The sequence below is a fragment of the Oncorhynchus gorbuscha genome, unplaced genomic scaffold (genome assembly GCF_021184085.1).
Source record: "Oncorhynchus gorbuscha isolate QuinsamMale2020 ecotype Even-year unplaced genomic scaffold, OgorEven_v1.0 Un_scaffold_2013, whole genome shotgun sequence".
Lineage (NCBI taxonomy): Eukaryota > Metazoa > Chordata > Actinopteri > Salmoniformes > Salmonidae > Oncorhynchus > Oncorhynchus gorbuscha.
This window is the reverse complement of record NW_025746629.1, coordinates 73,441-97,296: the sequence shown is the minus strand read 5'-3', so window position 1 is coordinate 97,296 and position 23,856 is coordinate 73,441. Positions and strand designations below refer to the sequence as shown.

General features: G+C 41.0%; 2 protein-coding genes across 2 annotated transcripts; both read right to left on the bottom strand.

Annotated features, from left to right (window-relative positions):
* Positions 1 to 1,038: 1,038 nt before the first annotated feature.
* On the bottom strand, positions 1,039 to 3,584 carry LOC124024819. The gene is made up of 5 exons (XM_046338582.1): positions 3,346 to 3,584; positions 2,998 to 3,116; positions 2,731 to 2,767; positions 2,199 to 2,599; positions 1,039 to 1,129 (listed from the first exon to the last, which is right to left on the bottom strand). Exons 1-5 carry the CDS (start codon positions 3,451 to 3,453, stop codon positions 1,039 to 1,041), a joined length of 756 nt encoding a protein of 251 aa, XP_046194538.1. The 5' UTR covers positions 3,454 to 3,584.
* A 17,291-nt stretch (positions 3,585 to 20,875) lies between these two features.
* LOC124024818 lies at positions 20,876 to 23,530 on the bottom strand. The gene is made up of 5 exons (XM_046338581.1): positions 23,186 to 23,530; positions 22,838 to 22,956; positions 22,572 to 22,608; positions 22,037 to 22,440; positions 20,876 to 20,966 (listed from the first exon to the last, which is right to left on the bottom strand). The coding sequence occupies exons 1-5, from the start codon at positions 23,291 to 23,293 to the stop codon at positions 20,876 to 20,878; spliced, it is 759 nt and encodes a 252-aa protein (XP_046194537.1). The 5' UTR covers positions 23,294 to 23,530.
* Positions 23,531 to 23,856: the final 326 nt, after the last annotated feature.

Here is a 23,856-nt window from a genome sequence, read left to right as displayed (position 1 = left end):
TTTCTTCTGACTCAGTTTGTGCCCAAAGAGGTTTTGAGCTCTCACTTAGGCCTCTTTGTAAAGTAACTTCACCAGTGGACTCTGGCAACTGAGGCTCACTCTTACTGGGCCTATATTTCATGTCTAAGCAAGGAAGTGGAACTGTCTCCTTAAACTCAGCATTTGTGATGTTGTCATCAGATGTGACAATGCTCTTTAAGGCACATCGCTGAAGCTTGCCAAAATAATCTTTCAAGTTGTTTTGGATGCTGTGGTAAATGTGAACAGCAGCAGACCAGGCACTCTTCTGTTGGGGACTCTCTTCAGATTCAGCCAAGGACTTCATATCTGACACGAAAGTCTTAACAACTACTGACGCTGCTGAGCCCACTGGGTGAATTGACTCTATCTTTACAATGCCAGACAATGTTTGACCTGACACAGCACCTGTTAACTCAGACTGAACGACTGAACTAGGAAAGCTCAAACTACTGACTTTTTTGTCAAGAACTCCACTCACTGCTTGTATTGCTGATGTTTGAAACTCCCGGCTGGAGAGTTTTTGGATGCTCTTAGATGTGAGCGTGCAGGAGGAACCAGATTCACTAATATTGTAGCTGCTCTCGTATTTCCTTATCAGGGCATCAAGATCCTCAATGAAGCCAACATGCGATGCCAAAAATGTGATCTTGTCCTTCAGATCTTCCAGCAAATTCTGTTCGTTCTCGTCAACAAAAGCCAACATTGTGTCAGAGATGGTGGTCATGACTTGCCCTGTTAGACTCTTGCTCTCTTGGTCAACTTTTTCAAGTTTAGCAGCCAGCTCTCTCACCATGCTCTCAGTCACCTTGGTCTGTGAGTCTCCCCTTACCGGTGTCACTAGAGAGGTTTGGCTAGCGGAGGCACTCTTAACGACCACTGATAAGGCCGACTTGACATCTTTAGCCAACTCTGCCATTACAGCAGGGGTTAGCATCATAGAGCCTGCACTTCCAGATGGGAAATTGGACATGCATGCAAGTTTGGAGAGAGAACCTTGCAGGCTGTCCTGCACACAGGTTAAAGGGTGTCCTCTGAGACACCTAAGAGGACTTGTAGTGTCTCAGAGTTGGTTGTTTTCTTCTGCACATCAGACAGAGAGGTTAGAGTCCTTGGGGAAAAAACAACAGAAATCATCAAAGTCAAACAAATAATATGTTAGGCTGTGATGCACATTCAGTGTGTCAAATACATCTGCACCATTGTCATAAGTCATTTGTATTGAAACTGGCCTGTAGATATATATCTATCCTGGCAATATCTATCCTCCACAAAAATCCAAATTGCTATAAACTTCAAATACTGTAACTTCAAGGACAATCATAAATACAAGGCAGTTTGAAGAAATGTTAAAGGGAAATTTCTAAATGTTTCAACTTCATATTCATCATCTCCAGCACCACCCCAACATCAGCATATGTGAAAAATGGGCATTTCTATGTTTTGTAGAAAGAGGAAGATAAGTGTTTTCTATGACATCATCAACCAATTAGTAGGCAATTCCTACTCATAATTTGTTAAAATCACAGGATGCACACTGATGATGTCATTAGAATCTAGAGCTGAGCATTTAACCAACATTTTTGTTATTTTTCGTTTTTTAAACAACTAATTAACCGACGTCGGCTCAATTATTTGAATTCCATATAGTTAATTTTTTTCTTCTTCTGTAAGCTCGATGCTCAGTTTCTGTAGAGATAAATCAGATCAAGCACGAACTATGCAATGTAGTAGGGAGTTGTAGTTTCCAACAGGCCAATATTCTACATAGTTTAGCACAGAAAATATGGCAATTAATTCCCATAATCCATTGCACGCCCACTTGCTTGTCCACTCTGTGTGGAGCAGATACGGAAACCTCATTGACTGAGACGGAGAGACGAGAGAATGCATGAGAGAGATAAAAAGCAGTTGTGTTGCGAGGATTCTCTACCTGGAAATACATGATCTAAGTGATTGACAGTTGGTGTTCAGCGGTCATAAAAGTAGGTCTTATTTACTTAGAAGAACTACTAAAATAGTGATTTTGTCAGACAGGATAAGCAGCAGCTCTATAGAGATGAGTTGATGACTTGGAATGAAGTAATAAAGTCATCAAATAAATATTTTATATGAGAAAGTAAATGATGGTTGATAAGTCATAAACAGTAATGGACAGTCACTACCATCATGGGACTTACCTCATGGCCCCATTGGGCAGGTAGCTTCCACTGCCCAGACAGCCCTTAGTCAGGTAAATCTCCTTGAACTTAAGTTGTGATTCCTGCTCTTCTTCCTCTTCCTGCTCCACACAGTTGGAGGAAGGGTAGGGAGTCGGGATGCGAAAGCTATTGTAAGACTTTCGACTGCCTGGCCTCTTAGGTACACCAGCCTCAGTAAATCTCACGCGGGACTTGGTGTTAGTCTTATCGTCTAACAGACTGGTGAGTGACGCTGAGAGAGATCTCTGTGACAATGGAGAGGAGGCAGCATCTTGGATGCCCAGTAGTTCGTAAAGACCTGGGATGATGATCTGCATCAGCTTGTCCGATAAAAACTGGACAATCCTCAGACACAAGCCGGCAAGCTGTTGTTTTGTCAGCTGTATTCCAGAAACAGAATAAGTGTTTTAAAATGTTGCATAGTGTGTCTTTCAAAAGCTTATGAACAAGGTTAAACATTAGGCAGAGTTTTCATGGTAATCTAATTAAATTGTCAGTAACATGATCTTACCGGGTCAAACATGCCCTCACGAATCCCCCTCCATTGCCTGAAAACAATATTGTTATAAATGTTGTCATATCAGGATGCGTGGCAGAATTGTTTTTATTTAATTATTTGCCTGATCGTGAAGTTATACTTGCTTTGTGTCAGTTGTTTTGGCAAAATTGCAATGTGACAACTTTTCTAGCACTGAACATTTTTTTTCCCGATTGATCAGTTTCTAATTTGATCCTATTTCCTTGAAGGTGTGATAGTACCAAAGAAAACAGAACATACTTCTCAGTTAGGTTTTGAAGGAAGTCCATAAGTGTCAGATGTTCTACATTGTTGAGCTTCCCCTCTTCTGTGGTTTCCATCACTGAGGTTGCTCTGCTCCTGGTAGAATTGCTCTGCTCCTGGTAGAAATGTAATTATATTGCAAATAATCAAACTTAATATACAACAAATATCATACTGAAATAATTATTAACTGTTAAAGAGTGGAGGAGCATTGGCAACGTTGGGCCAATTAAACAACTGCAACACAACAGAGATGGTTGTGGTACGTCAACATTGCCAATGATAGCATCACTATAACATTTTATTGGATTAATGTTGTAATATGAAATGACAAGGTCAACTTACCATCTCATTGACAGCTTCAGAGGTCAGGTGGTCATCCACCACACAGACAGGCAGGTCTAGAGACTGGGACAAGGCTCTATGGTCATAACCAGGAGAGAATGGAAACATCAGAGCAGTCCCAATGGCAGAATCTAACCACTGTCTTCATGTCAAAGACTCACTCATTTGCTTTGTCAAACCTACCCCTTAGAATGACTTCGATATTAACACTGAATATATTTTGTTATTAAGAGATCTCTCAATAATAATTCTCACAGTAGCATATTGGTAGTAGTCAGTGACAAAGCTAAGCAGGGCTATTAAAACCCTGGATGGGGTTCAGGGCTGAGGTGCTGCCTATTGTTTTTTTCTCTGACATGGTTTCAAAGGTACAAATTCAACCTATTTTATAACAAGGTTTGGCTATGCTGAATTTAGTTTACAATGATGACATCATCCTGTGGTTGAAATTTCACCCTCATAACAACAATTAGGCCTATACCCCATTATATCCACTACCCCCCCACACACACACACACACACTTTATATTTTACCAATATATTTGCAGCCCACCAGCCCTAAAGCATGAACATGTTTTTTGCTAGAAAATGTGGATTAAGAGAAGAAAAATGATCCTTTTCTCTAGTTTCATCTAAATGGAAGGGCAACATGACATTGACAAACCTTGTCATATCTGCTTTCACCGGGATTAAAAAACCCAGGCTTTCCTAAAATGTTTACCTCAGCCAGTCTAGAACCCAGGTGTGTCTGCAAAACACATGCACTTCTCCATAAGGTTCATGGCTTGCCTATTGTTTTATCGCAGTACAAGAGGGGCAACTGGATTCAGGATTAAACACAAGCAGTCTTGAAGGTATATCTTATTACAGTCTATCGGCAAATAGCCCCCCCATTTTTACCTACCTCATCCCCATACTGTTTTTATTTATTTACTTTTCTGCTCTTTTGCACACCAATATCTCTACCTGTACATGACCATCTGATCATTTATCACTCCAGTGTTAATCTGCAAAATTGTAATTATTCGCCTACCTCACGCCTTTTGCACACAATGTATATAGACTCCCCTTTTTTTCCCCTACTGTGTTATTGACTTGTTAATTGTTTACTCCATGTGTAACTCTGTGTCGTTGTATCTGTCGAACTGCTTTGCTTTATCTTGGCCAGGTCGCAGTTGCAAATGAGAACTTGTTCTCAACTAGCCTACCTGGTTAAATAAAGGTGTTCTCAACTAGCCTACCTGGTTAAATAAAGGTGTTCTCAACTAGCCTACATGGTTAAATAAAGGTGTTCTCAACTAGCCTACATGGTTAAATAAAGGTGTTCTCAACTAGCCTACATGGTTAAATAAAGGTGTTCTCAACTAGCCTACATGGTTAAATAAAGGTGTTCTCAACTAGCCTACATGGTTAAATAAAGGTGTTCTCAACTAGCCTACATGGTTAAATAAAGGTGTTCTCAACTAGCCTACATGGTTAAATAAAGGTGTTCTCAACTAGCCTACATGGTTAAATAAAGGTGTTCTCAACTAGCCTACATGGTTAAATAAAGGTGTTCTCAACTAGCCTACATGGTTAAATAAAGGTGTTCTCAACTAGCCTACATGGTTAAATAAAGGTGTTCTCAACTAGCCTACATGGTTAAATAAAGGTGTTCTCAACTAGCCTACATGGTTAAATAAAGGTGTTCTCAACTAGCCTACATGGTTAAATAAAGGTGTTCTCAACTAGCCTACATGGTTAAATAAAGGTGTTCTCAACTAGCCTACATGGTTAAATAAAGGTGTTCTCAACTAGCCTACATGGTTAAATAAAGGTGTTCTCAACTAGCTACATGGTTAAATAAAGGTGTTCTCAACTAGCCTACATGGTTAAATAAAGGTGTTCTCAACTAGCCTACATGGTTAAATAAAGGTGTTCTCAACTAGCCTACATGGTTAAATAAAGGTGTTCTCAACTAGCCTACATGGTTAAATAAAGGTGTTCTCAACTAGCCTACATGGTTAAATAAAGGTGTTCTCAACTAGCCTACATGGTTAAATAAAGGTGTTCTCAACTAGCCTACATGGTTAAATAAAGGTGTTCTCAACTAACATGGTTAAATAAAGCTCTAGCCTATGGTTAAATAAAGGTGTTCTCAACTAGCCTACATGGTTAAATAAAGGTGTTCTCAACTAGCCTACATGGTTAAATAAAGGTGTTCTCAACTAGCCTACATGGTTAAATAAAGGTGTTCTCAACTAGCCTACATGGTTAAATAAAGGTGTTCTCAACTAGCCTAAAATAAAGGTGTTCTCAACTAGCCTACATGGTTAAATAAAGGTGTTCTCAACTAGCCTACATGGTTAAATAAAGGTGTTCTCAACTAGCCTACATGGTTAAATAAAGGTGTTCTCAACTAGCCTACATGGTTAAATAAAGTTTCTCAACTAGCCTACATGGTTAAATAAAGGTGTTCTCAACTAGCCTACATGGTTAAATAAAGGTGTTCTCAACTAGCCTACATGGTTAAATAAAGGTGTTCTCAACTAGCCTACATGGTTAAATAAAGGTGTTCTCAACTAGCCTACATGGTTAAATAAAGGTGTTCTCAACTGTTCTCAACTAACTACATGGTTAAATAAAGGTGTTCTCAACTAGCCTACATGGTTAAATAAAGGTGTTCTCAACTAGCCTACATGGTTAAATAAAGGTGTTCTCAACTAGTGGTTAAATAAAGGTGTTCTCAACTAGCCTACATGGTTAAATAAAGGTGTTCTCAACTAGCCTACATGGTTAAATAAAGGTGTTCTAACTAGCCTACATGGTTAAATAAAGGTGTTCTCAACTAGCCTACATGGTTAAATAAAGGTGTTCTCAACTAGCCTACATGGTTAAATAAAGGTGTTCTCAACTAGCCTACATGGTTAAATAAAGGTGTTCTCAACTAGCCTACATGGTTAAATAAAGGTGTTCTCAACTAGCCTACATGGTTAAATAAAGGTGTTCTCAACTAGCCTACATGGTTAAATAAAGGTGTTCTCAACTAGCCTACATGGTTAAATAAAGGTGTTCTCAACTAGCCTACATGGTTAAATAAAGGTGTTCTCAACTAGCCTACATGGTTAAATAAAGGTGTTCTCAACTAGCCTACATGGTTAAATAAAGGTGTTCTCAACTAGCCTACATGGTTAAATAAAGGTGTTCTCAACTAGCCTACATGGTTAAATAAAGGTGTTCTCAACTAGCCTACATGGTTAAATAAAGGTGTTCTCAACTAGCCTACATGGTTAAATAAAGGTGTTCTCAAATAAATAAAGGTGTTCTCAACTAGCCTACATGGTTAAATAAAGGTGTTCTCAACTAGCCTACATGGTTAAATAAAGGTGTTCTCAACTAGCCTATGGTTAAATAAAGGTGTTCTCAACTAGCCTACATGGTTAAATAAAGGTGTTCTCAACTAGCCTACATGGTTAAATAAAGGTGTTCTCAACTAGCCTACATGGTTAAATAAAGGTGTTCTCAACTAGCCTACTGGTTAAATAAAGGTGTTCTCAACTAGCCTACCTGGTTAAATAAAGGTGTTCTCAACTAGCCTACATGGTTAAATAAAGGTGTTCTCAACTAGCCTACATGGTTAAATAAAGGTGTTCTCAACTAGCCTACATGGTTAAATAAAGGTGTTCTCAACTAGCCTACATGGTTAAATAAAGGTGTTCTCAACTAGCCTACATGGTTAAATAAAGGTGTTCTCAACTAGCCTACATGGTTAAATAAAGGTGTTCTCAACTAGCCTATGGTTAAATAAAGGTGTTCTCAACTAGCCTACATGGTTAAATAAAGGTGTTCTCAACTAGCCTACATGGTTAAATAAAGGTGTTCTCAACTAGCCTACATGGTTAAACTAAATGGTTAAATAAAGGTGTTCTCAACTAGCCTACATGGTTAAATAAAGGTGTTCTCAACTAGCCTACATGGTTAAATAAAGGTGTTCTCAACTAGCCTACATGGTTAAATAAAGGTGTTCTCAACTAGCCTACATGGTTAAATAAAGGTGTTCTCAACTAGCCTACATGGTTAAATAAAGGTGTTCTCAACTAGCCTACATGGTTAAATAAAGGTGTTCTCAACTAGCCTACATGGTTAAATAAAGGTGTTCTCAACTAGCCTACATGGTTAAATAAAGGTGTTCTCAACTAGCCTACATGGTTAAATAAAGGTGTTCTCAACTAGCCTACATGGTTAAATAAAGGTGTTCTCATAGCCTACATGGTTAAATAAAGGTGTTCTCAACTAGCCTACATGGTTAAATAAAGGTGTTCTCAACTAGCCTACATGGTTAAATAAAGGTGTTCTCAACTAGCCTACATGGTTAAATAAAGGTGTTCTCAACTAGCCTACATGGTTAAATAAAGGTGTTCTCAACTAGTCTACATGGTTAAATAAAGGTGTTCTCAACTAGCCTACATGGTTAAATAAAGGTGTTCTCAACTAGCCTACCTGGTTAAATAAAGGTGTTCTCAACTAGCCTACCTGGTTAAATAAAGGTGTTCTCAACTAGCCTACATGGTTAAATAAAGGTGTTCTCAACTAGCCTACCTGGTTAAATAAAGGTGTTCTCAACAGCCTACATGGTTAAATAAAGGTGTTCTCAACTAGCCTACATGGTTAAATAAAGGTAAATAAAGGTGTTCTCAACTAGCCTACCTGGTTAAATAAAGGTGGCCTACCTGGTTAAATAAAGGTGGAAAAAATAATAATAATAAATCAAATAAAAAGTTTAGGCCTACCTTATTATTTTCTTCCATCTGGCAATATCATTTTAAGGAATGAAATCTGTTTTGTTGCTAGTATTATTAGTAACTGTAGGAAAATACAGCTGTAGAGTAAAAGATTCAGATACTTTCTGAAGGGAAGCCAAGCTCATAAGCAATTTAGAACCTACAGACAATTAAGACAAAATTGGAACGCAAAGAATGTGTCACAAACGCCTTGTGGTCACATGTTATTTTAGGGCGTGGCTCCGTATTCGTGACCGGTTCTCTTATTTCTATTTCCCGGTATCCGTTAGTGCTGGAATTTGCGATTAATACTTTTCTCATGCCGAAACCGGATTAAATACATACCGGTAGTTAAATGTCAAAAATGTTTATATTCGCAATGTCATTAAACAACATAAATAGCTACTACATTTTCAAAACATGATTTTGTCATCAGTTTAGTACCATTTGTTTGATTTTGTGGACCAACGACTAAACTGTATCTATGTTAGCTAGTTGCTAGCGACGCTAGTCAGCATAGGCTGCTACATGATAAATAGTTCGCATTAGCGAATTAGCTACCTAGCTAGCCAGCCTAACAAGCTGTCAAATCCAGTGGAAACCGATGCAACCCTGCTGCCAAATAAGGGCCAGCTCGATGACCCGTGGTAACAGTGAGGTCCCCATGAGTTGCAAGGCTTTAATAAATGCTATCGTGCAGAAAAAGCGAGTAAAATACTGGTTGATGAGCTAGCTAAGTTAGCTAGAAAGACGGATATGACCGTTAACAGCGTGCATGCACAAATGCATGACGACACATTGAATATAAGTGAAGCAGGAATACAGAACGAGATCGCCCCACCAAGCCAGATAGTAGAGGGGTGCAACAACGCCGGTACAAGGAGGCATAGCTCATACAATTATATTTTGTCCGGGTCAATGACTATCCTTCGTCAAATATAAGTACATATATACCTGCGTCAAATATATGGCATCGCATGCTAGTACAAAGATAGCTTGCATGGATTTGATTTTAAATCCGGTGACCACTAGATGTCCTCGTATATCCACATTTAGATCAAATATACTTGATTTTTCATCAGTACTGTGAATGACAAGTCCACTGAATCTAGTTTAATAATCTTTATACCCAGCAGGTAGAGGCCTAGGTACTTCAAATCAGTGCTTAATTTGAGCCGGATCATGCCAGAACAGGATCCGGCACCTTTCCGTTCTGGACTGCTTTGTTCCGGAACCTATTTGGCCGAATCCGGTACCTCTCGTGCCATGAAAAATAATTTTCACTTTTTGCTATGTAACAATTATAATAAAAGCGATCAAAGTTCATTCGAGTTGCCTCTTCGTCAATTATCCTGCCCCTCATCTCTCCAGAGTTGCACTTCATCATTTGTTTCCTTATAGAATCATAGCTGCATGAAGGGTTCTGGAGGAATTTTCTAAAGTTACGGAATTACTGCTGTCTGTTCAGAAATAAATTAAATCATTCAGAATAGCCTAATACGTCATGAGAAGCCCTATAATTTAGCTACAGAGGACCAATAGCTTCTTTTTTTAAATAGCCTCGCTGCGGATTGTAGCCCAATAACAAAGAATAGCCTACAGTCGGGAACGCGAGGCAAATCTGTCAGTGAAAATACAACAGGCAGACAAAACAGGCCTTTTGCAATATTTCAAATACAATCGAGGGAAAACACAGGTTGAAAAGCAATGACTCTTGCTGAAAAGATAAGACTATGCTGTAGACTACCAAAATATTTGATCAACTCCCAAACATTGTTTTACAAAACAGAGAGAGGAGAGATAGGCTTTTGACACGTCATCGACAATCTTTCCAGCTGGTGAGCTGACATCAGAGTGAGTCAAAACTATAGCATTTTAGGTAATTTCCTCCCTCATAGAGCCTACTGAACATGTAGGCCTATAGGCTATTGATGGATTCAGTGACAAGGTCTTTGTACCAAACAGAGTACAGTCATAGTAGACCTACAGTTCACAGCAGACAGAGCACAGTAGAGTACAGTAGAGCACAGTAGAGCACAGTAGACAGAGTACAGTAGAGCACAACAGAGTACAGTAGACAGAGTACAGTAGAGTACAGTAGAGCACAGCAGACAGAGCACAGTAGAGCACAGCAGACAGAGCACAGTAGACGGAGTACAGTAGACGGAGTACAGCAGACTACAGTAGAGTACAGTAGAGTACAGCAGATGGAGTACAGTAGAGCACAGAAGGCCGTATAGTAGGAGAAGAGGCCCTTTGGGTTCATTGAAACACATATTCATAATATTTCTGTTAACAATTTAATCTGCACCCAGATTAGTGTTCAATTTAATCTGCACCCAGATTAGTGTTCAATTTAATCTTCACCCAGATTAGTGTTCAATGTGATAGAACAAAACTCAGTACAGCACATGAATTAGAGAATGTTGTTACAAATTTGAGCCACGAGATGGTGGTAGATTATACATTTAAATAGCATGGACCTTTGATTTGTCTCTGGATAGAAATTGCCCTTGGGCACAGATCTAGGATCAGTTTACTCTCACCAAATCCTAACCTTTACCATTAGCAGTAAAAACACAAACCAGACCTAAGATCAGTGCAAAGGAGCCACTTCATCTTACCCCTGTAATTATATGACTCCTAACTTATATATACTGAGTGTACCAAACATTAGAAACACCTTCCTAATATTGAGTTGCACCCCGCCTTTTTCCATCAGAACAGCCTCAATTCGTTGGGACATGGACTCTACAAGGTGTTTGCAAGCGTTCCCCAATGCTGGCCCATCTCCAATGCTTCCAGAGTTGTGCCAAGTTGGCTGGATGTTCTTTGGGTGATGGACCATTCATGATACACACAGAAACTTAGTGTTCAGCATTGCAGTTCTTGACACAAACCGGTGCACCTGGCACCTACTACCCTGTTCAAATATGCACTTAAATATTTTGTCTTGCCCATTCACCCTCTGAATGGCACACATACACAATCTATGCCTCAATTGTCTCAAGGCTTAAAAATCCTTCTTTAACCTGTCCGCTCCCCTTCATCTACACTGAAGTGGATTTAACAAGTGACATCATTAAGGGATCATAGCTTTCACCTGGATTCACCTGGTCAGTCTTTGTCATGGAAAGAACAGGTGTTCATAATATTTTGTTTGCATAATATTTATGCAAAACAAGTGAATTTACCATATGTCCATGGTCTTATACTTTAGCGGGAGCCGGTGGTGCGTGTGTTCAGTGCCGTGACGGGGGAGACCCTCTCAGTGTTGGGCACTGTGTTTCTCCTGAGTACGTCTGTGGCCAGGCTCATGACCCTGGTGTCCCAGCAGTGTGGGCTTCCTGTCAGCTCCTTCAGGCTGAGCTCTCCCACCGGCCTGCAACTCTACGACTGCAACAGGCTGCACGACTACGCCATTGACCTTGGTATGGCCTTTATACTGTAACGTTTCATATTGATTCTTAGCATTACTGTAGAGGTCAGTGAAGTGCAGCATTGCAAATGCAAAAAAATAAAAGGCTCAACACCTTATGGATGTAACACAGAGACAAATGGACTGTATGGAACACATTCTTGGTTCATGGCAAACCAGGAGGACAACCTGCATGTGTTTCTGTCTCCCAGGGGCTACTCTACGGTTGGACACCTGGGATGGGTGGGCGGAGTTCCTCAGAGGCTGCTTCCTGGGACACAGACTGACCGTCCAACGACACCTGTCTAGAGAGAGACCTGTGATGAGGTCAGAATACACATCTACACACTGAACTGTATGATGGACTTACTATCAACAGTGATGGTACTGAATCTTTATATAGCTTACAATGATGGTACTGACCCTGTATATAGCTTACAATGATGGTACTGACCCTGTATATAGCTTACAATGATGGTACTGACCCTGTATATAGCTTACAATGATGGTACTGACCCTGTATATAGCTTACAATGATGGTACTGACCCTGTATGTAGCTTACAATGATGGTACTGACCCTGTATATAGCTTACAATGATGGTACTGACCCTGTATGTAGCTTACAATGATGGTACTGACCCTGTATGTAGCTTACAATGATGGTACTGACCCTGTATATAGCTTACAATGATGGTACTGACCCTGTATGTAGCTTACAATGATGGTACTGACCCTGTATATAGCTTACAATGATGGTACTGACCCTGTATATAGATTACAATGATGGTACTGACCCTGTATATAGCTTACAATGATGGTACTGACCCTGTATATAGCTTATAATGATGGTACTGACCCTGTATGTAGCTTACAATGATGGTACTGACCCTGTATGTAGCTTATAATGATGGTACTGACCCTGTATGTAGCTTATAATGATGGTACTGACCCTGTATGTAGCTTATAATGATGGTACTGACCCTGTATGTAGCTTATAATGATGGTACTGACCCTGTATGTAGCTTATAATGATGGTACTGACCCTGTATGTAGCTTATAATGATGGTACTGACCCTGTATGTAGCTTATAATGATGGTACTGACCCTGTATGTAGCTTATAATGATGGTACTGACCCTGTATGTAGCTTATAATGATGGTACTGACCCTGTATGGCTTACTGATGGTACCCTGTATGTAGCTTATAATGATGGTACTGACCCTGTATGTAGCTTATAATGATGGTACTGACCCTGTATGTAGCTTATAATGATGGTACTGACCCTGTATGTAGCTTATAATGATGGTACTGACCCTGTATGTAGCTTATATTCTCTTGGTTTGACCTTGTATGTTTTATAATGATGGTACTGACCCTGATATTTAATATAATGATGGTACTGAGTTTGTATGTAGCTTATAATGATGGTACTGACCGTTTTATAACCCATGGTACTGACCCTGACAGCTTAAAAAATGGTACGTGATAAATACATTGATTCTGTATTATTGATGGTACCAGCCCTGTATGGCAGCTTACAATGATGCTACTGGGCCCCTGATGGTACCTGACCCTGGCTGCTTATAATGATGGTACTGACCCTGTATGTAGCTTATAATGATGGTACTGGTACTGACCCTGTATGTAGCTTATAATGATGGTACTGACCCTGTATGTAGCTTATAATGATGGTCTGACCCTGTATGTAGCTTATAATGATGGTACTGACCCAGCTCATGTATCCTCAAACTCTTTATGACCCAGCAGCATGGTACTGACCCTGTATGTAGCGGGATCCCCCTGTATGTAGCCCTAATGATGGTACTCACCCTGTATGTAGCTTATAGGGATGGTAGTGACCTGGCCACCAAGCTGTATCTGTGGTAGTCCTACAATGATGGCCTGACCCATGTATGGACATACTGACCCTGATAAAGCTTATAATGATGGTACTGACCCTGTATGGCAGCATCCAGGGTACTGCCCTGGGCTTCAAATGATGGTACTGGACCCTGTATGGCGACAGCCTATAATGATGGTACCCTGACCCTGTATGTAGCTTATGGTAACCCTGTATGATGCTTATAACTGATGGTACTGACCCTGCCATGTAGCTTATAATGATGGTACTGACCCTGATGTAGCTTATAATGATGGTACTGACCCTGTATCAAGCTTATAATGATGGTACTGACCCTGTATGTAGCTTATCCCAGGTACACCAATCTCAGACCTGGTACTGACCCTGTATGTAGCCAAATGATGGTACTGACCCTGAAAGCTTATAATGATGGTACTGACCCTGTATGTTTCTTATAATGATGGTACTGACCCTGAGAGCTTATAATGATGGTACTGACCCTGGAGGTAGCTTAGTTCTCTTGTTTTTTCCTTCATAGTTTTTTCTCTTACCAATTTAATACTCTGCATTTCTGGGAAAGAGTTTGCCCAATACTGTCAGAAGAAGCCTATACCTTTTATCCCACTGGATCTTGTGAACTTGACAAAAAAAAACTTGAAACTGTTTAAATACATTGATTCTGTTTTATTCCAGGTTCCAGCTCCGGGTGGCACTCTACATCGCACAGCTTCTCTGGGCCACCTGGACCTGATGCTGGCTGAAGGGGGTGCGTGTCAGAGCCGGTGGGGGTTCACTCCTTAATCCTGGTGCCACCAGCATTTACACAGTCAAAGTGTTTACCACTTTCACTATTCCATTTGGTTCAAGCTCACCATCCTCAAGATGCATTGAAATATAGGGTCGTGACTTTGAGGATCCCCTTCAGTGACGGCCACAGGGAGTGTTACCAGTCACCTGGCCACCAAGCTGTGCTCTGTGGTGGTCCTCCCATGTATTTACCCATGCTAACATACCTCCAGATAAAAAATGGGTGAGGCTGGCCAGAGGAGGGCCATCCAGGCACTGCATGGGCCTCAGCAGGGCTCCGTTATGACCAGGGTGTTAGAACGTCTGGTATTGGTTTCACCCTCCCAAGTGTCCTGAAACCCAGGAGGATGAGGCCTATCATGCGAAGGTATCAGGGTGATGTCCACCTGTCAGTCTTCTCGACGTTTGACCCCATCAACTGCCCATCTCATGTATCCTGCCCGCTCCGTGCCCTGGCATCCCAGGATAAACCTCTTCAACTACACAGATTTGGTCTACACCTTGTACTGGTTGATTGACTCTCTAACAGTGCCTTCACACAGAACCATGGATTGCAGCAGCTGAATGTCAGCAGCAACTCTGGAGGAGGAGTGCTCCCGCACATTTCCAGTAGACACCAATCTCAGACCTGGTCATTAGGCAGATTAAACATACTGAAACAACTGGAGGAACAACCTGGAATTGTCCAAAAAGAAAACTATTATTTTGAGTTTTTATTTTAATTTTAAATGACAGTGAACAAGATGAGACTTTGGAACGGATGATGCCTGAATACAATGCGGAGAAGAAGCCTCCTTAATCAGATGAGGGGAACTTATGATATAAAGCTGTTTTACATTTATTTTTGATTTGTGTGCAGAAAGTTTACAGGCAGGCAGTTTATTTGGTTTACAAGCATTTACCCACCTTTTGTGGACATGCATTGAAATAGGGAGCGTTACTTTTTAATTGAATGGCAATCAGCATTTACCAGTCAAGGTTTTACCATTTACAGAACAAATTCTTATTTACAGATGATTGCCAAACACGGACTTACAAATTGGGCCAATTATGACATCCATGGGACTCCCAATCACTTGGGAGTGGGAAGGATACCAAATCCAATATCACACACTTCTTCCTTAGTATTCTGAGGACTGTCAGATAGCTGTGAGAGCTATCATGGATCGAAGGTACATGCATAAATGATAAACTTTGCTGTAACTGCAGTGAATAAAACATCCGTGTTATGTTTCATTGAACTGCTGTCATTGAGTTGCTCACTGGACAAGACATTAGAATGCTGAAAGTCTTTCATTTCACCCCAAGCCATTAGACTTGATATTTGCTTCTATTTGCAAGTCTTTTTTAGACTGCTGAAAGCTACAAAAATAAATATAACTGTTTTATGAACAGCTTCTACCCAAGTCATTGTTTTCAAAACAGCTTTTCAAGTCATTAGACAGCTACACCAGCTTACTAATATGACATTAGACAAATGAACAGCTAAATAACTGTTTTAGACTGCTGAACAGCTTCTACCCCCAAGTCATTAGACTGCTGAACAGCTTCTACCCCCAAGTCATTAGACTGCTGAACAGCTTCTACCCCCAAGTCATTAGACTGCTGAACAGCTTCTACCCCCAAGTCATTAGACTGCTGAACAGCTTCTACCCCCAAGTCATTAGACTGCTGAACAGCTTCTACCCCCAAGTCATTAGACTGCTGAACAGCTTCTACCCCCAAGTCATTAGACTGCTGAACAGCTTCTACCCCCAAGTCATTAGACTGCTGAACAGCTTCTACCCCCAAGTCATTAGACTGCTGAACAGCTTCTACCCCCAAGTCATTAGACTGCTGAACAGCTTCTACCCCCAAGTCATTAGACTGCTGAACAGCTTCTACCCCCAAGTCATTAGACTGCTGAACGTTAATTAAATGTCCACCTGCACTATTTGCATTGACCCCCTTTGTTATTGGTGTATTTTTCTAATTGTTTTCCACTGACTCTCTTGAATTGGCTCGATGCAACACTCACTACACTCTACCCACACATTCACTGTGACACTGACCGACTTTCAAACTAGCTGCTGCTACTGTGTTTATTATCTATCCTGATTGCCTAGTCACTTTTACCCTTACCTACATGTACATACTGTATTACCTCGACTACCTCACACCCATGCACATTGACTCGGTACTGGTACTCCTTGTATTTTGCCTTGTTATTGTGTTACTATTTAGAAAATATTTTCTTACTTTTTAACTCTGCATTGTTGGGAATGGGCTCGTAATAAAGCCTCTCACAGTTGTTTTCGGCTTATGTGACCAATACGATTAGATTTTCATCTGAACAAATGAATGCTCTCGTTGTTATAATGAGGAATTTATTTAAATAATTTGGTTTTCCTTGAAGATTTGAATGGGCTGAGAAAGCCTTTCGTGATGGATCTAGACAATCTGGTGAAAAGGGAGGGTTTGCGACTCTTCTCTTCAAGTGGGAAGGACGATGCGATATCATAAATTCCCTCTGGAGAAAAGGAGCCATGAGATGTTGTCATCGTCTCTGCAACGAAAGACCATCCAGCATGCCATCAATTTACATTTTTACTCATTTATCAGACACTCTTATCTAGAGAGACTTACAAGGAGCAATTAGGATTAAGTGCCTTGCTCAAGAGCACATTGACAGATTTTGCCTCGTGAACTCAGGGATTCTGAACCAGCAACCTATCGGTTACTGGCCCAACCTCTTAACCCACTAGGCTACCACCCAGCCCACAGTACAGTATGTCATAGGTAACAACTCAGAGGAGTACAATGTCTTTCCAAATGAATTAGTGGAATGGTAAAGGGATAATGTCTCAGTCTTGACTGAGCAGCAGCCTAAACTGCAGTAGGGCATACCTGTAAAGTACACAGTAGGGGAAATGTTCTGAGGCTGGTACTCCAGAGACTCTTGAGGACAGAGGTTCTTACTAACTTTCTTGGAAGCCTGGTTGGTGGGAAAAGGCACATTAAAACAAACTGAATTTTTTTCGATATCTTAAAGTACAGCATATCAATTGCAAAGAAGCAGTGCAAAGCCATGACACAAATAATCATATATCTCCCAAAAGGTCAACAGTAGTGTTATTCATGAAATATGTGTACTATACCTTTGTGTTAAATGTTAGGACCTGCACTCCAGTACTGCTGATGGTATCCCTTTCCAAATCAAACACGCCTTCTACAATGTCACTGGTGGCCACACTGGTAGCAGACTCAAAATAACATTTAGCAGTGGCTTTGGTGATCATTTGAAGAATGACCATGCAAGTAGAAGTCTTTGGTTCGTTCTGGACTGAAACATCAAAGTTTATGTTTTCATACTCATCTGACCACTGTCTCAGGAAGCACTTCACTGTCTCTTCAGCAAATATCTGGAGAAGCTGAGAGGAGAGCTCCTTGGATATGGCACATTGTTCCTTTCCCCATTTCAGCCTTGAAAGAATGGAGTCTGAAGCACTTTTGGCTGCTTCCAATGTTAAGACCTGTGGAGTGCTGTGGCTGTCCTGAAGGGCTATCACTTTATCCACCAATTCATGACTGAAAATGTGGATGGTCCAAGTGGAAATGATTTTTCTCAATTTCCTAACAGCAGATCGGAGGTCGTCAAGATGAGAAGCACCCTGTCCATCTTCCTGTGTGTTCTCAACACTTTCCACCATAATGTCCACTACCACCCCAGCAGCTTGCCTGACTTTGTCCACAAAGGTTACAGGAAGTAAGTCCTCTGTGTGAAAGAAGTCCTCAATGATTGTGTTTCTAACAATGGGAAAGTCAATCTGAGCAGGAAACTCAGTGGGGATGGGAGTCCCGGGTAAGGCAAAGTGCCATTTCGACTGCCTTACTTTTGAAGTAGGTGTTAGAGAGATGGAGGAGCGTGAAGAAGAGGTATTTCTTGTAGTTTGGCTGTCAGCACTCCTACAACGGATCGTGCCAATATCCTCCAGCATGGATCCCGAGAGCTCAGTGGTTTTAGATAGTAATTTGTGCGGAATGTCCACACAGGCATCGTTTCCACCAGGTGTAACACTGCTCTGGTTGACCTCAAGATGGCCAAGACTTGTTCTTTGTGATGCAGGACTGCTTTGATATGTAAAGATTTGGATTGAACCAAGTGTTGTGTCTGATCTTTGAAGATCTTTTCTGAGAAACTCTGTAATCTTACTTTGCAGACTGTAGTAGATGTTACGAGCAACAGACCGGATCCTTTTCTCAGAAACCTGTCCAGTGGTGAGCAGGGAGGTTCCAGATACCATGTCAGATGATTGGGTGGTCTGGGGAGCTCCTGCTGGTCTTTCACCATGGTTTGTATAATATCAGTAGATGTGGTGGATGTAGATACAGACTGGAGGTACTTATCTGTTGTACCTTCCTCCACAATGTTAAATGATCTAGAGAGGACCTCACTCACTCCTTTCTCAGCTTTGGTTTGGAACTCATGACTAGAGAGTTTTTGGAGGCTCTTTGTTGAAAGACTGTGGGAAGATGCAATGCCTTTGGAGGCAGCCGTGCTGCAATCTAGACTTACTGGAGAGGTTCGCTCAGGAGAACCTTGGAGACGTTCAAACATGTCTTCACATGGTGTTGGGGACCTTGACAAGGAGATGTCCTTCAGCTCAGACAGAACACCACCTACCAACATGTTGACCTCAAGGGACATATCAGATATTTTCTTTCCTACTATGGAGAAGCAAGGTGCATTTGATGTCTGATCCTCGCATGAGGTCAAGATTGTTGAAATGACCTGTTTGGTACCATTGTTCATTAGACCCTCGTCTGTTTCAGTCCAGAGAAGTTTTGAACTCTCGCTGACACCCATGTGTAGAGTCACTTCCTGGTTCAAACTGGGCAAGTGAGGCACACTCTTACTAGCTTGCGTCAAGTTCTGGCTTGCCAAACCAAGGTACTCCTTAGTCACAAGATGTCCAGAGTCCTCTGTGGGTGTATGGCTAGACATTCTTCTCTGCACGTCTGACTTCCGCCGGTGAATGGTGAAGCCCTTTAATGTCTTTTTAATATTGTTATATAAACTAGTGGTAGCAGACCAGATCCTGCTCTTTCGCTTTTGTGCATTTTCCTGGAGGTCAGGTTCTCTCTCCTCTACTTCTGCAGGTTGCGCCAAGCTCTGCAGGTCTTCCACAAATGTGTCAATGATGCCAAAGGCAGCAGAATCCGCACAAATATCCTTTGACAAGGTTCTCTGGTTTTGAACGGAACAAGACCTGGATGCTACAGAATAAGCAGGATGTGCACTAGTTAAGCTACTGTTGGACTTTTTAACTAGGAACTCACTCACTGCTTGAGTGGTGTCTCTCTTGAATTCCTCACTTGAGAGTTTTTTCATGCAATCTAACAGACTGGTCAAAGAAGCTGTGGCCTTACTTCTGCTGGCCTCAATTTGACAGGGGAACTCATTTACTATTGGTGATGAGGCCCTGGAATGGGAGATATCCCCAAGCTGAGCCAGAACGCCCTCTACAAATTGTTGTCTCTCAATAGAGAAGTCTGATCCTTTTTCTCCAACAGTGTACAGGGGTCCTCCTTTGACATCTCAGTGTTGTACAAGACCAGAAGCTCTGAGATGACTTCTTTGGTGCAAGTTGTCAGAAGGAGCTTGCTTTCTTCTGACTCAGTTTGTGCCCAAAGAGGTTTTGAGCTCTCACTTAGGCCTCTTTGTAAAGTAACTTCACCAGTGGACTCTGGCAACTGAGGCTCACTCTTACTGGGCCTATATTTCATGTCTAAGCAAGGAAGTGGAACTGTCTCCTTAAACTCAGCATTTGTGATGTTGTCATCAGATGTGACAATGCTCTTTAAGGCACATCGCTGAAGCTTGCCGAAATAATCTTTCAAGTTGTTTTGGATGCTGTGGTAAATGTGAACAGCAGCAGACCAGGCACTCTTCTGTTGGGGACTCTCTTCAGATTCAGCCAAGGACTTCATATCTGACACGAAAGTCTTAACAACTACTGACGCTGCTGAGCCCACTGGGTGAATTGACTCTGTCTTTACAATGCCAGACAATGTTTGACCTGACACAGCACCTGTTAACTCAGACTGAACGACTGAACTAGGAAAGCTCAAACTACTGACTTTTTTGGCAAGAATTCCACTCACTGCTTGTATTGCTGATGTTTGAAACTCCCGGCTGGAGAGTTTTTGGATGCTCTTAGATGTGAGCGTGCAGGAGGAACCAGATTCACTAATATTGTAGCTGCTCTCGTATTTCCTTATCAGGGCATCAAGATCCTCAATGAAGCCAACATGCGATGCCAAAAATGTGATCTTGTCCTTCAGATCTTCCAGCAAATTCTGTTCGTTCTCGTCAACAAAAGCCAACATTGTGTCAGAGATGGTGGTCATGACTTGCCCTGTTAGACTCTTGCTCTCTTGGTCAACTTTTTCAAGTTTAGCAGCCAGCTCTCTCACCATGCTCTCAGTCACCTTGGTCTGTGAGTCTCCCCTTACCGGTGTCACTAGAGAGGTTTGGCTAGCGGAGGCACTCTTAACGACCACTGATAAGGCCGACTTGACATCTTTAGCCAACTCTGCCATTACAGCAGGGGTTAGCATCATAGAGCCTGCACTTCCAGATGGGAAATTGGACATGCATGCAAGTTTGGAGAGAGAACCTTGCAGGCTGTCCTGCACACAGGTTAAAGGGTGTCCTCTGAGACACCTAAGAGGACTTGTAGTGTCTCAGAGTTGGTTGTTTTCTTCTGCACATCAGACAGAGAGGTTAGAGTCCTTGGGGGAAAAAACAACAGAAATCATCAAAGTCAAACAAATAATATGTTAGGCTGTGATGCACATTCAGTGTGTCAAATACATCTGCACCATTGTCATAAGTCATTTGTATTGAAACTGGCCTGTAGATATATATCTATCCTGGCAATATCTATCCTCCACAAAAATCCAAATTGCTATAAACTTCAAATACTGTAACTTCAAGGACAATCATAAATACAAGGCAGTTTGAAGAAATGTTAAAGGGAAATTTCTAAATGTTTCAACTTCATATTCATCATCTCCAGCACCACCCCAACATCAGCATATGTGAAAAATGGGCATTTCTATGTTTTGTAGAAAGAGGAAGATAAGTGTTTTCTATGACATCATCAACCAATTAGTAGGCAATGCCTACTCATAATTTGTTAAAATCACAGGATGCACACTGATGATGTCATTAGAATCTAGAGCTGAGCATTTAACCAACATTTTTGTTATTTTTCGTTTTTTAAACAACTAATTAACCGACGTCGGCTCAATTATTTGAATTCCATATAGTTAATTTTTTTCTTCTTCTGTAAGCTCGATGCTCAGTTTCTGTAGAGATAAATCAGATCAAGCACGAACTATGCAATGTAGTAGGGAGTTGTAGTTTCCAACAGGCCAATATTCTACATAGTTTAGCACAGAAAATATGGCAATTAATTCCCATAATCCATTGCACGCCCACTTGCTTGTCCACTCTGTGTGGAGCAGATACGGAAACCTCATTGACTGAGACGGAGAGACGAGAGAATGCATGAGAGAGATAAAAAGCAGTTGCGTTGCGAGGATTCTCTACCTGGAAATACATGATCTAAGTGATTGACAGTTGGTGTTCAGCGGTCATAAAAGTAGGTCTTATTTACTTAGAAGAACTACTAAAATAGTGATTTTGTCAGACAGGATAAGCAGCAGCTCTATAGAGATGAGTTGATGACTTGGAATGAAGTAATAAAGTCATCAAATAAATATTTTATATGAGAAAGTAAATGATGGTTGATAAGTCATAAACAGTAATGGACAGTCACTACCATCATGGGACTTACCTCATGGCCCCATTGGGCAGGTAGCTTCCACTGCCCAGACAGCCCTTAGTCAGGTAAATCTCCTTGAACTTAAGTTGTTGTGATTCCTGCTCTTCTTCCTCTTCCTGCTCCACACAGTTGGAGGAAGGGTAGGGAGTCGGGATGCGAAAGCTATTGTAAGACTTTCGACTGCCTGGCCTCTTAGGTACACCAGCCTCAGTAAATCTCACGCGGGACTTGGTGTTAGTCTTATCGTCTAACAGACTGGTGAGTGACGCCGAGAGAGATCTCTGTGACAATGGAGAGGAGGCAGCATCTTGGATGCCCAGTAGTTCGTAAAGACCTGGGATGATGATCTGCATCAGCTTGTCCGATAAAAACTGGACAATCCTCAGACACAAGCCGGCAAGCTGTTGTTTTGTCAGCTGTATTCCAGAAACAGAATAAGTGTTTTAAAATGTTGCATAGTGTGTCTTTCAAAAGCTTATGAACAAGGTTAAACATTAGGCAGAGTTTTCATGGTAATCTAATTAAATTGTCAGTAACATGATCTTACCGGGTCAAACATGCCCTCACGAATCCCCCTCCATTGCCTGAAAACAATATTGTTATAAATGTTGTCATATCAGGATGCGTGGCAGAATTGTTTTTATTTAATTATTTGCCTGATCGTGAAGTTATACTTGCTTTGTGTCAGTTGTTTTGGCAAAATTGCAATGTGACAACTTTTCTAGCACTGAACATTTTTTTTCCGATTGATCAGTTTCTAATTTGATCCTATTTCCTTGAAGGTGTGATAGTACCAAAGAAAACAGAACATACTTCTCAGTTAGGTTTTGAAGGAAGTCCATAAGTGTCAGATGTTCTACATTGTTGAGCTTCCCCTCTTCTGTGGTTTCCATCACTGAGGTTGCTCTGCTCCTGGTAGAATTGCTCTGCTCCTGGTAGAAATGTAATTATATTGCAAATAATCAAACTTAATATACAACAAATATCATACTGAAATAATTATTAACTGTTAAAGAGTGGAGGAGCATTGGCAACGTTGGGCCAATTAAACAACTGCAACACAACAGAGATGGTTGTGGTACGTCAACATTGCCAATGATAGCATCACTATAACATTTTATTGGATTAATGTTGTAATATGAAATGACAAGGTCAACTTACCATCTCATTGACAGCTTCAGAGGTCAGGTGGTCATCCACCACACAGACAGGCAGGTCTAGAGACTGGGACAAGGCTCTATGGTCATAACCAGGAGAGAATGGAAACATCAGAGCAGTCCCAATGGCAGAATCTAACCACTGTCTTCATGTCAAAGACTCACTCATTTGCTTTGTCAAACCTACCCCTTAGAATGACTTCGAAATTAACACTGAATATATTTTGTTATTAAGAGATCTCTCAATAATAATTCTCACAGTAGCATATTGGTAGTAGTCAGTGACATATTAAAGCTAAGCAGGGCTGGGTGTCGTTAAAACCCTGGATGGGGTTCGATCCCGGGCTGAGGTGCTGCCTATTGTTTTTTTCTTAAAGTGTATATAATTTTGAAAATCTGACATGGTTTCAAAGGTACAAATTCAACCTATTTTATAACAAGGTTTGGCTATGCTGAATTTAGTTTACAATGATGACATCATCCTGTGGTTGAAATTTCACCCTCATAACAACAATTAGGCCTATACCCCATTATATCCACTACCCCCCCCCCCACACACACACACACACACACACTTTATATTTTACCAATATATTTGCAGCCCACCAGCCCTAAAGCATGAACATGTTTTTTTGCTAGAAAATGTGGATTAAGAGAAGAAAAATGATCCTTTTC